Below are 17,212 nucleotides of genomic sequence, written 5' to 3'. Positions count from 1 at the left end.
ATAAGCGGAACTTTCATGCCTAAGAGGCACAGAAGATTACAGGAAACCTGGTTTTTTGAATTGTGTGTAAAGCTTGAACTAAACACAGCTTGTGGTATATCTAGGTCCCGCTGATGCAGCAGGTGTCACAGGCAGTGCTGAAAATGAAGAACATAGTCAAATAATTATTCATTGTACACCCTCAACAGGTATGCCCAATGCCTTTTGCTGCACTTTCTTGCCTTAAATGAACATTACGTAAACATGTCTAAAACTTTTGGGGCTAGATGGGATTTCTGAACCAGGGGTGGGACTGGATGATCTCAAAAGGCCTTTCTAACTCATGAGTGGTTTGTGTACCAGGAGCCATAGGCACCTCTAGCAGTGCCTCGGGCCCAGAACCATTGACTCAGAATTTAACGGGCTCCCCCACTGAGGGCTGTGCTCACATAAGATTGAGAGGCACTTTCTTAATGCTCCCTTAATTTTAGGAGCTCTATAAGTTTCCAATCCTTAAAGATTTTTAGTGTTAGCTTTTTTCTGTCTTTTTAAAGCTTGCCTCTCCTTTTCTTTTTTACTTCCTTGAACTTTAGCAGATTTGGGAAATTTACTGAAGTGACACCACATATTTATGAAGTTGTGTTCTGCCTAATCTATCAGAAAAGATAGATGTAGTATTCTAACTGTAAAAGAAAATAAATTGGCTAAATTGTGTGCTATGAAATAGATTCCTTTTTTAGTGTAATGATGCAGGATGACCCGGACATTGATTTAATTACCAAAATCATAACTATTTTGGGTTCTTTAGTGATTACTGTGAATTGTGAGCTTCCTGATAGGCTGTATATGTCTTTTTTTTTAATACTTCACATAGTGCACATAGTTAAGAATAAACTTAACATGATCAGATGAGTGAATGGAACTGGCAAGAATCATTTAAGCATACACAATTTATTTTATCTTGTTTCTGTACTGTTGAAGGTAAGGGGTGCAGCTCACTCCCTTTGTTGGAGAATGTACATGTGGAACTGACAACCTGATGAGAAGGGAGCAGCTTTATTAAAGGGGAGGCAGACATGAACATGCAGAGATCCCATTTCCTCCACACTGAACTCATACCGTGGGGTCACCCAGGAGGAAAGCTTGTCTGAGCTCATCTCCCAAGGCTGCATCACGGACGCACTGCAGGCCTATCTTCCCCAGTCCGTTGTCACACACAGACACCCATGTGCTCACTCAGAAGCAGGAAGTAGAGGAAAGCAGATCCTTCTGTTAGAACTGGAGGAGGCAGCAGGTTTCCAAAGACAGGGACTGGGTGGAGCCTGTTTCCCAGCCATTTGAGGGAATGTAACTCCACCTACTAGTCAGATACTTTCCCAAGGGTGCCCTGTTCTCCCAGGTAGAAAGGCTACTCTTTCTTCCTTGAGGAAGGATGAATTCAGATACAGAGGTAAAGGTGAAAGCTCCCTCTTAACAACTTTGGTGGGGATAAAAATAATTTTAAAATGTTTCTTGCATTATTTGAAAGGCAAATACATATAAAAGGTGCAGAGTTGGCTTGTTCTGTGACTGTCTCAGTGATTAAAATGCTTTATGGCATGTATCCAATTTCATGACAGTTCAAAAAGCAAAATCAGAACATATCTTTTAGGCAGTGGAAGCACACTTGTGCTTTGTAAACAATATATTGTTTTTCTTCACTAATTTTTAAATAAAACAGTTGTCATTTGTGATATAACTAGCCTGTCAAAGTTAGTTACTGGAACATAAAATTCAGCTACTACATTAGTTCTTGCAATCCTGTTTAAGTTACACAGGGTTTTAATGGGCATAGCTTTGTATGAGTAGTTAACATCAGTGCACTTTAGACTTCGCTCTTCTATCTAACTGAATAACCTTTGTCAGGTCACTCACACATTTTGAAATCTCAGTATCTCTGGGTGAAAAATGGGGATAATTGTACCACCTATCTTAACCTGCTTCATCAGATGGCCTTTGAAAGCATAAGAAGTATGTAAAATACATGTTTACATACACCCATATACATGTATAGTATAAAGTATATTAGGACTAGGAAGGACAAAGAAAAGGACCTAATATTTATTTATTGAAGTCCAACATGTACCCAGTAGCCTGCTCAAGTACCCCATGTATATAGTTTTGCTTAAGCTGCACAACTCCATGAAATAGGCATTATTATCCACAAGTGAGAAAACAACATTTAAGTTTTTTTTCAAGTTTAAGTTGCTTTTTCAAGTAAGAGCAGCAAGTTATGAATCATAAAATTCAAACCCTAATTTATTCAATTCCAATCCTCAGTGTATCAAGTACCTTTTTTGAACTAGACTGTGCTGTATATATTAGGTATAAGAAGTAAAATTTTCCTCTTAAATACCACTATATGGCATTGTCAAATATTTAATAAAAGAAATTCTAGTCAGTTGTTTTTAAAATATCCTAGTTCAATGATGAAATATATAAGAAATAAGTTATCTTTTCTGTGTGGTTCAATTCAATTTGAAACAGATGTAATTATTCTAGATGAACTATTTTTAGTTTCTCTCTTAAGCCATATCAAATGGAATTGCTGTTTTCTAAATTGTCTTTTATTTCTGTCCCTCTCTCTTTCATTTTAGGTGCTTTTAAGCCCTGTGAATATTTACTGGGAAGTTGGATGATCCGCCTTACTGTGTGGTTCATTTTCTTGGTTGCATTGTTCTTCAATCTGCTTGTCATTTTAATAACATTTACATCTTGTTCGTCACTGCCCTCCTCCAAGTTGTTCATAGGCCTGATTTCTGTATCTAACTTACTTATGGGAACCTATACTGGCATCTTAACTTTTCTGGATGCTGTGTCCTGGGGCAGATTTGCTGAATTTGGCATTTGGTGGGAGATTGGCAGTGGCTGCAAAATAGCTGGGTTTCTTGCTGTTTTCTCCTCAGAAAGTGCCATATTTTTATTAATGTTAGCAGCTGTTGAGAGAAGCTTATCTGCAAAAGATATATTGAAAAACGGGAAAAGCAATCACCTCAAACAGTTTCGAATTGCTGCCCTTTTTGCTTTTCTGGGTGCTGCAGTTGCAGGCTGTTTTCCACTTTTCCATAGAGGGGAATATTCTGCATCACCCCTGTGCTTGCCATTTCCCACAGGAGAAACACCATCATTAGGATTTACTGTCACCTTAGTGCTAGTAAACTCACTAGCATTTTTATTAATGGCCATTATCTACACTAAACTTTACTGCAACTTAGAAAAAGAGGACCTTTCAGAGAACTCAAATTCTAGCATGATTAAGCATGTTGCTTGGCTAATCTTCACCAATTGCATATTTTTCTGCCCTGTTGCATTTTTCTCATTTGCACCATTGATCACCGCGATCTCTATCAGCCCTGAAATAATGAAGTCCGTTACTCTGATATTTTTCCCATTGCCTGCTTGCTTGAATCCAGTCCTGTATATTTTTTTCAACCCAAAGTTTAAAGAAGACTGGAAGTTACTGAAGCGACATATTACCAAGAAAAGTGGATCAGTTTCAGTGTCTGTCAGCAGCCAAGCTGGTTGCATGGAACAGGATTTCTACTACGACTGTGGCATGTACTCACATTTGCAGGGAAACCTGACTGTGTGTGACTGCTGCGAATCATTTCTTTTAACAAAGCCAGTGTCATGCAAACACTTGATAAAATCACATAGCTGTCCTGCGTTGGCAGTGGGTTCTTGCCAAAGACCAGACAGCTATTGGTCTGACTGTGGCACACAGTCAGCCCACTCTGATTATGCAGATGAAGAAGATTCCTTTGTTTCGGACAGTTCTGACCAGGTGCAGGCCTGTGGACGAGCCTGCTTCTATCAGAGTCGAGGATTCCCTCTGGTGCGCTATGCTTACAATCTGCCAAGAGTTAAAGACTGAATTAATGTGTTTGTAACTGTTTCGCCCATCAACCAAAATCACAGTGTTTATAGAATGAACCCTACCTAGTCGGACCTTTCACCTGGGAAGCACTTCTGTGATCACTGCCTGGTGTCACTTAGGAGGAGGAGAAGGTGACAGTTTATTTCTTAAAGTAGACATTTTCAGAGAACAAGTGCCTGAACTATCAACTGGTGAAAAACGCAATGTCTAAGTAGTGTGTGGTCTGTTGGAAACAAATTTATAACTTGAAAAAGATTTTATGTATATCATAGCAGTGCAACGTTAGGTTTTCCTCATCCACAAAGAGCAAATTTATACCTGTTTCTGAATTAAGTGCAAGGTAAAGAACAGCTGTTAATATTTTTTTAAGAATATTTTAAAATATGATTTTATCTAATGGAAGAAAAAGTCTTGCTAATTTTACATCATTAGCTAATGTTTCATCATTAATCTCAGGACAACGTAATGCAGGGCCAAAAAAGGGATTGTCTCCCAGGTAGAACTGTGAGAGTTTAAATAGGCATTACCTGATTGCATATTTTCTGTTCTCATCTTTGACATGATAGAATCGTAAATTTTGTTTAAGTGATTTGTAAATCTAAAATCTGAAGATGTTTTTAAAACAATATTAACAACTGTTAGATTTTAAAAGAATAGCTGAACACTTATTTTGAGTCACTATACATTGCTGTGGTGCAATCAAAATAATTTTTTCCTGTTTTGTGATCACACTACTAAGAAAGAGTAAAAGGGCTAATTGCTGTTTGGGTTTAGTAGAATTGGCTGAACTACTAACTAATATGGGATTTTAATAGTATCTTAGGGGTTTGCTGGCTCTGTATAATGTTCTCATTAATAAACACTTCCTAGTATCTTTGACTCTGCCATTATTTGCCACTCTTGTTGGTATGTTACATACTTACTGTTTGAATTATACAGAAAGTAAACTGAGGTAAATAATTGCATTTAGTTGGAAGAAATTGGGAGTAATAATGACACAAAGCACTTAAATTTATTTCTTGGTGAAGTGGATTCTACTGAACCTGGGCTGTTGCGTGGATGCTTCCATACATATTCCCCTTACTATGATTTACAAAAGAGCCTAGTAACAGCTCAGATACTGTGTTCTTGTGAGACAAGACAAATATGTCATTAGTAAAAAAGAAAACTAAAAGCAATAAAGCTTAGGTCTATGTCTTTAAACATTAAAACAGTTTACTTGATTTTCATCTATGGACTTTTGCCAAGTCACCATGTGGAGTCTTAAAGATATAAAGGTTCAATAGGTTTTTTGAACAATATGCTAAATCAATAGCAAACTCACTGCCATATTAGTTATTCAGGATATACTAAAAACATTAAGCTAGATTGCAGTTTAATAATTAAACTGTATATACTGTGCATATAATGAATTTTTATCTTATGTAAATTATTTTTAGAACACAAGTTGGGAAATGTGGCTTCTGTTCATTTCTTTTAATTAAAGCTACCTCCTAAACTATAGTGGCTGCCAGTAGCAGAATGTTAAATTGTGGTTTATATACTTTTTTTGCATTGTAAATAGTCTTGGTTGTACATTGTCAGTGTAATAAAAACAATCTTTGTATATCAAAATCATGTAGTTTGTATAAAATGTGGGAGGGATTTATTTACAGTGTGCTATAATTTTGTAAGGCCAACTATTCACAGGTTTTTAAAATTGCTATCATGTTTGTATATTTACACATCTGATAAATATTAAATCATAACTTGGTAAAAAGAATCTAGCTAAAAGTTTTTTTTTCCTTCAAAATTCAAGTTACTAAAAGCTTTTAATTCATCCCTTTAAAGATTAGCAGATATCTAAAACGTGGTAAACTGCCTTATATATGGTAGGAAATACAATATTGTACATAATATTTTTAATTAATAAAATTTTTTTTGCCTTAATTTTTTGACTAGTTATGTTAATGATTTGCTTAGTTTTAAAGTAAGTAAAGGTAAGATACGTTTTAAGTGACTAGTATTCAAAGAAATGTTGGAAGAACACTTTGCTGAAATTTAGAAGGAAGGTTTTATTCTTTAAGTCTAAACCATACTTATGGGAAACAAATTGTGAAATTTAAGATGTGAAATTTAAGAGAGTATCAGTGAGATCTATTATTTAAAAGCAAATGATTGAAAAACCTGTATGATACCAAACATAGTCAATTGCACAGTGTTCACAATTATCACCCCTCATTTTAAAGATGAGAAAATAGAGGGCTTAAAGAAATTTAAGTGAATACCTGAGTCACACACAGAAAATGAGAAACCAAACTGGTACCTAGTTCCTCTTAATTTGAGACACAGTTTTCTTATATTTGTTCATTTGTTTTCAACTTCAATTAAGTATATGTTAGAATTCCCATAACAAAAAGGATAGTCTAATTACCCCTTCTCCCATCCCTTCAGCCCTCACCCTTGTACCCCTTACCCAACTTGGGCAATTGTCAACAGCACATGGCAAATCCTGTTTCATCTTCATCCCCTTCAGTAATCTCCTCTGTCCCTTGGATTGTTGAAACAAATCTAGAACATACTGGTTCATCTGTAAATGTTTCAATATGTCCAGGAATAAAATTTTAAAACTTGCATAAAATACTAACACAGGGCTAACAGGTAATGACGTTATTTTCGTAACAAAGTCAGATAGAGATTTCTAAGCAAAAGTCCTTATTTAAGGTTACAAAGCCAGCAAGAAACATAAACTATCTCAAAATACCATGGAAGTGAAAATTAGTAAGAAGTTAACCAAGTTAATGCCCTAAAACTTGAGGGGAGAGGCCCTCTTTTGAGCATCTTTATACATTTATATATAATTCTACCAATCATGATTATGGCTTCTCAGTTCCAGTAATGACAAGGCACTAGAAGAAAGGAGACCACAGGACTTGATTATGTCCAAGCATCAGCGCTAGTGTTGGATGGCTCTGCACGTATCTCCAGGACTGCTAGAGCATAGTGCAGTAGTTGGTCATCATGTTTCTGAGGCATCAAGGATTTGTTTAGTAAAACATTTAAGGGGGCAGAAAAGTGTGTGACATTTTAGATTTTCATATCAAGAAGTTAAAGTGAAATGTTTTAGAGTTTAAATGACAACTTAGGGTTCTCTTTGTCAGGTTCTGTATTAGAAACTTTGAGAATTAATGAGGTCGTGACTGAGAGGTAAATTATTACCCTATTTATAGAGGGGGGTAAATTAGGACTTGGAAAGGCCAAACTGCTTGTTTAAGGAAACCTAGTGAATAAGAGGGAAAACACTAATTCAACCTTGTGTTCCTTTCATACTAAAACTAGAGTTCTTCTGTTTTTCGGTTTTTTTATTATGCTTCAGTTATGTCAGATATGTTCGGGAATAGCTTCTCAAGTTTACACCCTATGAGCCCCTAAAGTGGCCCAGAGCCTTTTAATGTTATTGAGTCTAGAAATGTTCTCATAATAAAAGGTTTAAATCAAACATGCCAATAATGAATAACTGAGGTAGAGTGTGAAGACTCCATTAAGCCAGTTTTATTCCTTCATCAATTTTATCACTTAAATTTCTCCATAGTCTCCCATTTTCATTTTGTTTTTCCTGAAACTTTAAAAAAATTTAACATTCCACTTGGTTTTAATATCATATTTTATTAGTTACAGTTCTGACTTCTGAATTGCCCTTGGTTGCTATTTAATCAACCATATCTAATTCTGTGTCTAATTTTGCAGATTTAAGTGTTATCAAATATTCTGTATCACTCTTCAGGTCAATAACAAATTTCGTGTGCTGTTTTAGTCAGTATGAGTTTGTGATATTTCTACCAGTAATACGCATTATGAGCTGGACAAAAGTTATATTTATTTATAAGTGCACATAGTTTCGTCAGCATGAGCAGAGCAGCTTCTATTACCACCTCTCCCTAGCTACTTTCATCCCTATTCCCAGTTCATTTCTTTCCTCGTGAAATGCATATCGCGAAATTTCTTAACGGTATGATTCTTCATCACAAAATAATGAACTCAGGCATGGCTTTTATCTTAATTCATCTATCTACAGTGCTCAGCACAGGCCAGAGCCTACTAGAGGCTTCAGAGTGGCCCCACAATTTACCGACATAGATGAACTAGTTTAAAATGTCTTAACAAAAAGGGTGCTACGAAAACCAATTATCTCCAAAACGCAATCTTGGATACACTTGTAAACTTGAATAATTTCAAGCCCCTACTCCATAAAATAGGGCGGTGTGCTGAAAGAAATCACGACTGATTGTTACAACCTTGTAATGGTAATGAGAGTAGTTTGGGCATCTGCCTTTTTCCCTTTAAAATTATCTACCTTAGTCAGTGGCACCATTATTTCTCATACCAAGTGAACTGCTACACCACAGCAAACATGGGACGGGCCCTCCAAGATGCCAGCCCGGAGCGGGTCCTCGCCCGTTAGCGGAGGTGCGGAGATAGCTCGCAAGCAGCATCGCTCACTGGCCGGGGAAAAGGAAGGGCCGACTGAGCGAAGCCAAGGCAGAGAGAGCCACATACTGCGGGCGCAGACAAAGCCTAGCGGCCTCCACGCGTCGCTATGGCGACGCGGGGCTTGTGCCCGCCCGGATTGGCTGGGCCTGGAGTGCGCGGGGCCTGCTGGGAGAGCACGTCACCGCCGCCGTTCTGCCGGTTTGATCTTGGCGGGCCCGATGCGGGCCGCGGGGCGGCGGGCGTTTGCTTCGCCTACCCTGGAGCCCTGGTTTTCCCTCGAATGCAGGTCCGGGTCCCGGCCCTCCTCGCGCTCCTCCTCGGTCCTCATGGCGGACGCCCGAGGGCAGGGGCTGGAGACGGTGTCGGTGTGCTCGTTGTCGCCGCCGCCGAGCTACAGCAATTCCACAATGTCGCTGTTGTCTCCTCTCGGCCACCAGAGCTTCCCTTTTGACGACGACGGTGGTGAGGGGGAGGATGAGGACGACGTGGACCCAGATGCTCATGACTCAGAGGCCAAGGTGGCAAGCTTGAGAGGAATGGAGTTACAGGGGTGCGCCAGGTAAACCCGAGGCTGCAGACCGGTGCAGCCCTATAAAGAATCCTTAGACCCTTCTAGTGGCGACATCCCTATGCGTCAAAGGCCGCGCAAGCACCTGCATCCAGAGGTGTTGCTCCTTTTTGCTTATAAAGGGCCCTGGGCCAATTCTTACACACCACGACAGACTTTCTATGATTCTTAATCCATTTTCCTGAGTAAATGATGATTGCTATAATCTTAGTCCCCAGAAAAACACACAGTGTCAATAACAAAATTTTGCCACTATTTCATGAGTTGTGTGAATACTGAAAAGTCAGATCGTGGACATCAGAGCCCTTGTCCAAACCCTTAACACCGAAATGTAGTTTGCTGCACCATTGCAGTACCCGCAGTTATTTTGAAAAAATCTGGTTGGTAGTGAAGTAGGTTATAGTAAGCAGTATACTTTTTCCGTCACAAGTAAGGAACTGAAGCACAGAGGTTAGCAGTGTCAACCTGAGCATCCAGAGACAACATTGGTCTGATCTGAGCACTCAGTAGAAGTCATAGGCATTGAGTCAAAGAATGTCAGAACCAGAGAAGTTATTAAAGCCATCTTAATTTGTTTATTGCTATAATTATTCACTCTGCAAACATTCTCTTTGTGCCATATACTAGTCTAGATACTGGGAGCCATTAATAAGATAGTCATGGTCTCTACTTTAATGGAATTAAAGCCTAGATGAGGCCACTCATTTTACAGATAACAAAACTGGCTCTGTGCAAGTAAGTCTGCATCAAAGGCATACACCTAGTTATTAGCAGAGCTTGGACTGAGGACCAGGTTACACTGATCACACTCTCTCTTCCCTGGGTACTGTATAGAAATAGGAGCAAAGGGCTATTTCTTGTAGGAATATCTGTTTTTTCTGAGGCATGCTTAATAAGGGGGTCTATTCTGGGGTAGACACATTACATCATCTTCAGAAAACATTTATAGGTTTCTGACTGTTAGGCACAATACAGGAGATCTGAGAAGTACAGACCGGAGAACCCATGTTTTCTGTGTGACCAGTCAGCCCCCTTCAGTATAAGGCATTCGTACCCAGGGTGAGTGAATGCACACAGGCTTCTTAAGAATGAGAAGTAAAGGTAAGTACATTGGTGGGAATGGAGATCAGTAAGAGGAACCAAGCAGCCCACTTGCCAGACTGGTTGTAGCAACAAGAAACAGGCCTTCTGTGATCCACCTGTTAGTAGAACGTGATGGTAGAATTAGGGTTTCAGGAGTCTCCTTTCATGTGGGCCTTGGTAGGACTTCTTCAGGACTGTAAAATAATTTTTAATTATTTTATACCTCGTCAGCCTAATCAGTGGGACTAAGCAGTGTAGATACAGTTTAGCAACCTAAGAAACCCTTCAACACTACAGCTCAGCTGCTGAGACCACACATGAGCTGCCAAGAGCCAAAGCCCTGACCTAGTGGAGTTCACCAGGAGAGGAGCCAGACACAGTGACAGCTCACCTTAGCGAAAGCCTGAGTGAGCTGGTAGCAGCCCAGGGCTGAGGCTGCTCTCCTTATCACAGTTCATTCCCTATGAATCAAAGGAATAGGTAGGATATGGTCTGGGAAGAATGCAGGAGTTTGTCAGGCCATGTGTGGCAAGTGTCAGATGTATGCTGAGTAAATTTTCTACTTCCTAGAGAACGATAGATGCAGTGATTATTTTCCATTTCTTCAGAAAATGTGGCCTTTCCTCTCAGGAAAGAGAAGTGCTTAGAGACGTCCTCATTCCTCCTCCCTACCTCTGATCTTTAGTTAGTGCCCTGGACAGTTTAGGGGTGGTGTGCTGAGGACAGCAGGCAGCCTGTTCCAGCCACAGCTCTCTCTGGGCAATGAGTATCTTCTCTGGATGAATGAGTAATACAAGAGCTGGGTAGGATTTTATGCCTTTATTCCATCCTTCCTCTGGTACAGTGAAAGGACTGCAGCAGAACTAATAGGGCAAGGTTTTTTTCTGAGATAGACTCAGGCACTAGCTACACACAATGGCTATGAGCTCCAGGTGTTTTAGGTGTAAAGAGAGCCTTATTTAGAGGCTGCATTGACCTTCAAATGTACTGGACAGGACTGAGATGAAGCTCACAATTAAGTTCAGATAAGATGAGAAGTGTTTTTCTGGAGTTTTATAATATGCTTCCAGCCTGTTGTTAATTCATCTTTATTTTGGTTTTTATATATTCTTTTAAGAAACCCATGCTGTAATAAATGTCTTGGTCATAAACAACTGCTTATGAAGCCTCTCCTGAGTGTGGATAAAGCTGTAATGTATACGCCACACATACTGAACACATTTGTTAAAAAAGTTAAGGCAAGAAATTTAACATTTAGAGTACTATTTTTTAAAAAACATCACTGATTTTTTCTTTCAACAAACATTTCTTAGGAGCTTACTGTATTCTAGGCCCTAAGCTAGACTCTTGAAATAAAAAATTCAAGTTAAGACATGTTTTCTGTTCTGTAAGGAATTTGTGGCCTATGGCAGAGATGGACAAGTGACATTAAGCCCAAGGCATGTAAGTCCAGATTTTTTGCAGTTTCACTGTGAGGCAAGTAAAGATTAGTGTCTGAGTTGAATCTTGAAGGGAGAGTAGGAATTAACCATACATCTACCACTGCTACTAAATAACATGTATGAAGTGTTTACTGAGTGCCCAGAACTCAGTACTAAGTGCTTTAGTAGCTTGGATTATCCATGCAGTAGTACCTGTGAGGCAACCACTACTGTTACCTCCATTTTACAGAAGAGAAGCGGAGACTTAAAGGAGTTAAAAAATCAGCATAGCTGGGAAGAGGCAGGTAGAGATTCACCCCAAGTGTTTTACTCTAAAATGTAAGCTTGGTTTTGGCCCTGGATGAGGTAGAGGAAAGGAAGTTAGAGTTTTAGGCAAAGCTGGAGAGCACAATGGCATGGTACATTCATCAGTCTGCCTAAGTTAACAAGAGTTTGGATCAGCCACTGGTGAAAGAAGGGGCTCGAAGATAGGCAAGAGCCAATTCATGGTGTCAGTCTGTGGAGTTTGGACTTCATGCATGGACAAAGGAGCCACTGCAGACCTTTGAGATATGGAGTGATATGATAGAAGGATACATTTGAAAGATGAATCTGGCAACTGTGGAGAATGGTTTGAAATGGAGGGAGGAAGGCTGTAATCCAGTCAGTGATTATAAGGTTGGAGAAGAAGAGAATGGCTTGAGAAAATTGAAGTAAGTATAATAGATGTGAGTAGGTGGTTGTATGGGTGTGGATGGTAAGGGGGACCAAATATGGACGGAGCAGGGGGAGTCAAAGATCTGGATTTCTGGCTTGGCGAACTGGGTGGGAGTCAGTACTCTTCACAGAGGTAGGATTATAAGAAAAGGAGTAAGATTTTGTCTGGTGGGGAGGGTAATGGGTGTGTGGTAGAGATGTTTGGACTTGTTCTGGACTGATTAGGTTTGCTGTTTAAGTGACTCTGTCAATGGTTGGAAATAAAAGTCTGGAGCTCAGGAGAAAGACCTGGCCTGGAATGACTGACCTGAGCATTATCAGCACCTAGTGGTAGTTAAAACTATGGGATCAGATAAGGTCCTTCTGCAAGACCAAAAAGAAAAGATATGTATGTGGAGTAAACAACACATCAACAGTGTCTCTTTCCCACCAGCATACAAATTCCATGAGGGCATGGATGAATGAAGAAACAGCAGCAGATTAAACAAGTAAACTGAAGCTATAAGGTAGAAAAAGTTGTGCTTAGCAGTGGGCAAGGCAATTGGTTGCCTGAAGCAGGAATGTTCGTTATAGAGACAAAGAGGAGCTGAGTCCATAATAACTGTAGCACTGACTTGGGAACTGAACAACCTTTATGGGTGCTGATGGTTCAGGTTTTTCTAAGTTTTATAAGGTTAGTATATCTGGCTAAGGCCCTGTGTTCTTTATGTATGTATGTATGTACAGTATTTCCTCTCCCCTCTTCTCTCGAGCTTGACTAGTTACTTTCCCATGCGCCCAGAAGAGACAGAGAGGTGCATGGTGGAGATGGGGACTGGGAGGAGGTGACCCAACTGGAGTGTCATGGACACCTTCAGATTTGGCAAAAGAGTCATCAGAACATTAAAGGATACAAGGGCCATATATTCTTTGTAGCTTTTATTTTAAAACAATTTCAAAATTACAGAAAAGTTGAGAGCATAAAGAAATTATGTTCACCCTGCACCCAGAATCTGTAGTCATTAATGCATTTGCTTTACCATTCTCTCTGTATATATACATTTTTTTTTCCAGAACTCTTTAAGGGAGGAAAATGGAAAATGCTCCAGGATCTGATTAGAATCATGTGTTGTAATTAGTTGTCCAGATACAAGATTTTTAAGAATAAGAAATTATCATTGAGGCAAATGCACTGGATATGGGTTATCCCTTTTTTCCCCCCCAGTGGGTTTTTAATAATATAATTTTAGACGATGAAGGAATTGAAAGGTAGTTTGATGGATAAACTAATTCAAATATTAAACTTATTAGTCATAATTTTTCAAGCATATATCTATATATAATTAATTCACATGTTTATAAAAATCACAGTATTTTAAGTTAATAAATTCTGCTTTACTGTACAGCTAAGTGATTTTGATTGTTAAGCAAAGGGTTTCAAATACAAGAACTATAGTGTCTTCTCTTCTGTAATAGTGGAGCTGAATCAGAAAATAACCAAGAAGAGAAACAGACAGGCTTACCAGAAGGCAGCCTGACACCCTGGGAAATCTGGTTTGTTGGCAAAGAAAAAGGAGAACGTGACCGTCTGCAACAGAAAGCTCAGGAGGTAACACTAGACTTTACTCTTTTTATTTAATCCAAGAACTCACAAAGCAGAACTTCTGTCAGAATTGAAATGTTAATGTTATTATCCCACAACACAAAGGTTTTGCATTTGTTTGTATCAGTTTGCTATTTCAGTTTTAATGATAGAAATAATACATGTTCATTATAAGAACATTTGGAGAATACAATTAAACATAATTAAGAAAATTAACATCTCTTCTAATCTCACCACTTGATGATAACCATTATTAGTATTATGGTGTATAACCTTCCAGATTTTCTTCTATGCAAATTTAAAACAAGGTGTAAATGTATAAATACAGACACATGAAGTGGAGCTTCACCATACCTACATTTAACTAAAGTAAATTCAACTGGTAAAATGTTTAAGAAAGAGGAGAAATCAAAATTGAAACAGAGACAGGAACCTACCCCTATATCACTCATACCTTGTGCCCCAGAGTGATTCTGTGCTGGGAGATGGGAATCTGCTGGCCTTACAGGGTTTTTCAGTTTCTCTGTGCCACAAGTGAGGCATGTGGACATTTTTGTGTTTGTGTTTCTCTCTGAACTCTCACTCTCCAAACTGTTTGAGATACATTCTCACATAAATCCCTAATTCTAACAACCAAATATATTTAGATAATTTTGCATCACCCCACTATCCAGATTCACTATCTGAATTCTTCCCATCCAAACCTAGAAACCAAGCAGATGAAATGGTGAGGAATGTTTTGTTTTCAATGAAATAGGATTAAACTTTTTCTGCCTGTTACATTATTAATATATTTCTCTATCATTAAATATTTTTACAATATCTTTTCAAAATGGCTAGCTAAGATCATTAAAATTATGTTTTAAATGCATTAAATATATATTAGAATACAGTTAGTTCATTATTGTTGTATGTTTAAGTTTTTCTAATCTATTAGTAATTGTGTTGCCATAAAAATGCTTGGAACTAAAGTATTATCTTCCATGATCTTCCATGAAGTAAATTTTCCATATCAGTTTTGAAACTAGTTATTTCTGTGATGGGTTTCTAACTAGGTAGGCAGTCACATATTCAGGAGGCTTGACATGATTAAAAAGATTATAGAAACCAGTCCATTCTGCTTTCTCCCCATTGCGCTGTATTTGTATTCTAAAATAGAATTCATTCCTGGAAAAGTGAAGAGTAGTGCTTGTTTCCTCCTAGAAGGGCACTGTGCTTGAGAAAGACCTTATGACTTAATCAGTCAGGTTTAATCATGTTTCAATTTTCTCATCTGTATAATAAGAATAAAATAATACCTGTGTCACAGGATTTTTAAGTATTAAATGAGATAAAGCATAAAGATGGCTGGTGTCATTTTTGTTGGTATTGTTATTGATATCATTGCTCTTCATAGCTTTCTTAAACGTTTTCATTTATTTTCAGAATTTGTATTATTAAGACACAGACTCTTACTTCTGTCACTTCAACCCGAGTTTTAATATTACTAATTCATTGTTTAATGTAGTAACTTCAAAATACTTGTTTACAATGAGAAATCTACTTTGTTTCATGTTGCACACAAATGCATATACATATACACATACACACACATGAAATAATAACTTAATTTTTTGCAAAACCTGGTATTCTATTTCTTTTTTTAAGGCAAGTCATAACCCATTAAATTGGTTTTAGACTTACAGTTTGGAAAATACTGATCTAGTGAGGTCAGTGGTAAAGTGGACTTCAATTTGTGGTATTTAGCTTTATCTCTAGTCCCACAAGAAGTTACTTGTTACATTAAGAAAAGGAATGTCACTTCAGATCATTTTTAGAGTCAGCATACGATAAAAGAAGTTAATTAGATTATAGAAAATTCATAAGGGAGCCTGGGCTTTGGGGACACAGAGAACAAAATTGAAACTTTAGCCTTGCCATCTAACTCTGTGACCTTGGGAAAGTTACTTAACCTTTCTTGAGCCTCAATCTCTTCATCTATAAGCCAGATATTAGAGAGGCAATAGTAGTGTGGTTAAAAGTATAAATTCTTGAGCTGTAGTTCCTGAATTGAATTGAAAACTTGTACCTTGGGCAAATCCTTAACCTCTCTCTGCCTCTTATCAGTGAAAGGGGGAGAATAATATTCACCTTATAGTATTGTATGAGGACTGTGAACATCAGAATATAGCCTAGTATATAGGAAACACTCAGTAGTTGTTATGTGGTAAAGAAGATGATGACTACTGAAGATTTGTTTTGAGAACATAAAGTCCCTACCACAATGCTTAAGCATGTAGCAGAGTATAATTGGTTGAAAGATTAAAACCTTTTCCTGTATTTAGTAGTTTGACATTTCTTATGATTACATCATTAATTAACTCTGAAGCAATTAAAACACTTCAGCATGAATCTTACCTATCAGTCATGCCAGGGATATCGTGTCATATTAGGCCACTTGCTTCATGATAGGCTTATTTTGAGTTTTTGTGGTTTTCACTTTCTTTTTGTAGTTGTCCTTCTGTTTTCTTTTCTAAGCCATGTGTATTTGTCTGTTCTAATTTACTGTATTCTGTAATTTGTTTACAAATCATATCATTAAAAGTGCAGATTTTTACCCATCAGGAACAATCCATCTGAGATCCCTTTTAAAGCATAAGAGCCAGAAAGTAACTGTCAGTGTTTTAGTTAGTGGCAAAGCCAGGACTGGATCCTAGTTCTTTTGACTTCCAATTTAATTAGAGTTTTTCCCATAATACCAATATATATTTTAGAAATAAATGGGTCAGACTTAGTATTGAATCTTGAATTTACCCTGGCTTTCTTATTTACTTCCTTGAAAACTAAAAAGAATATTTAAGGATAGTTGGATCATTGAAAAGGTCACCCTTCTCATATATTTGATTTCATCAACAGACATTTAGAAGACATTTGTTTTAGTCATCTCTATAAGATTGAGTTAAAAAATTATTTTAATCCATCGAAATTATCCACTTACAATGTTTTTTACATTTGTAAACTAATGTTGAGATGGTGATACGGTAAATGTTGAGCATTAGTATTATGAGAAATAGCACATTGGTTTTGTAGATCATAGAAATTTTATTTAAATTTTATTTAAAAGAAATTTTTAGCAGACTGCCCTCAACTCCCTATGGCCTTTGGTTAATTCTAATTTTTAACACTGGCTGTAACATTTTAGTACAATCTGTTCTAAATTATAAAAATTATCTAGTTTCTGAATAATCCAGGTGCTTTTTTCCCCCACCATGTTGCCTTTGGCCCTTAATGAAGGAATAGAGCAGAATACAGAGTTCGTATCCTCAAAATTATCACTTTTTTTGATTGTTACATTCAGTGGTAAAAAGTTCTTTTAAAGTTGGCAAAAGCTATTGAAATAAAAATGCATGTTTAAGATCCTCTTTGGATTTTGGTTTTCCATAATCAAGTGTTTACTCTGGGAGGATAGCTATAATCCTGTTGAAATTCAGTGGTGT

The 17,212-nt window shown here is 37.8% G+C and overlaps 2 protein-coding genes across 7 annotated transcripts in view; both read left to right on the top strand.

Annotated features, from left to right (window-relative positions):
• Positions 1–4,767, top strand: part of LGR4 (leucine rich repeat containing G protein-coupled receptor 4) — a 108,861-nt gene extending 104,094 nt beyond the window's left edge. For both annotated transcript variants that reach the window (XM_036879060.2, XM_057507523.1), the window contains exons 17-18: positions 105–188; positions 2,616–4,767. In XM_036879060.2, the coding sequence (XP_036734955.2) occupies positions 105–188; positions 2,616–3,892 (1,361 nt within the window). In that variant the 3' untranslated portion in view covers positions 3,893–4,767. The remainder of the gene's footprint in view (positions 1–104; positions 189–2,615) is intronic.
• A 3,763-nt stretch (positions 4,768–8,530) lies between these two features.
• The window catches only part of CCDC34 (coiled-coil domain containing 34), an 80,234-nt gene continuing 71,552 nt past the window's right edge, over positions 8,531–17,212 (top strand). For all 5 annotated transcript variants that reach the window (XR_008999270.1, XR_008999271.1, XM_057507520.1 and 2 more), the window contains exons 1-2: positions 8,531–8,924; positions 13,610–13,742. Coding sequence is in view for 3 of the 5 variants with exons in the window: in XM_057507520.1 (XP_057363503.1) it covers positions 8,584–8,924; positions 13,610–13,742 (474 nt within the window). In the remaining 2 variants the exon portion in view is untranslated. The remainder of the gene's footprint in view (positions 8,925–13,609; positions 13,743–17,212) is intronic.

Source organism: Manis pentadactyla, chromosome 9 (assembly GCF_030020395.1).
Source record: "Manis pentadactyla isolate mManPen7 chromosome 9, mManPen7.hap1, whole genome shotgun sequence".
Lineage (NCBI taxonomy): Eukaryota > Metazoa > Chordata > Mammalia > Pholidota > Manidae > Manis > Manis pentadactyla.
The sequence above is the reverse complement of the archived record's forward strand: the minus strand, read 5'-3'. Positions and strand labels throughout refer to the sequence as shown.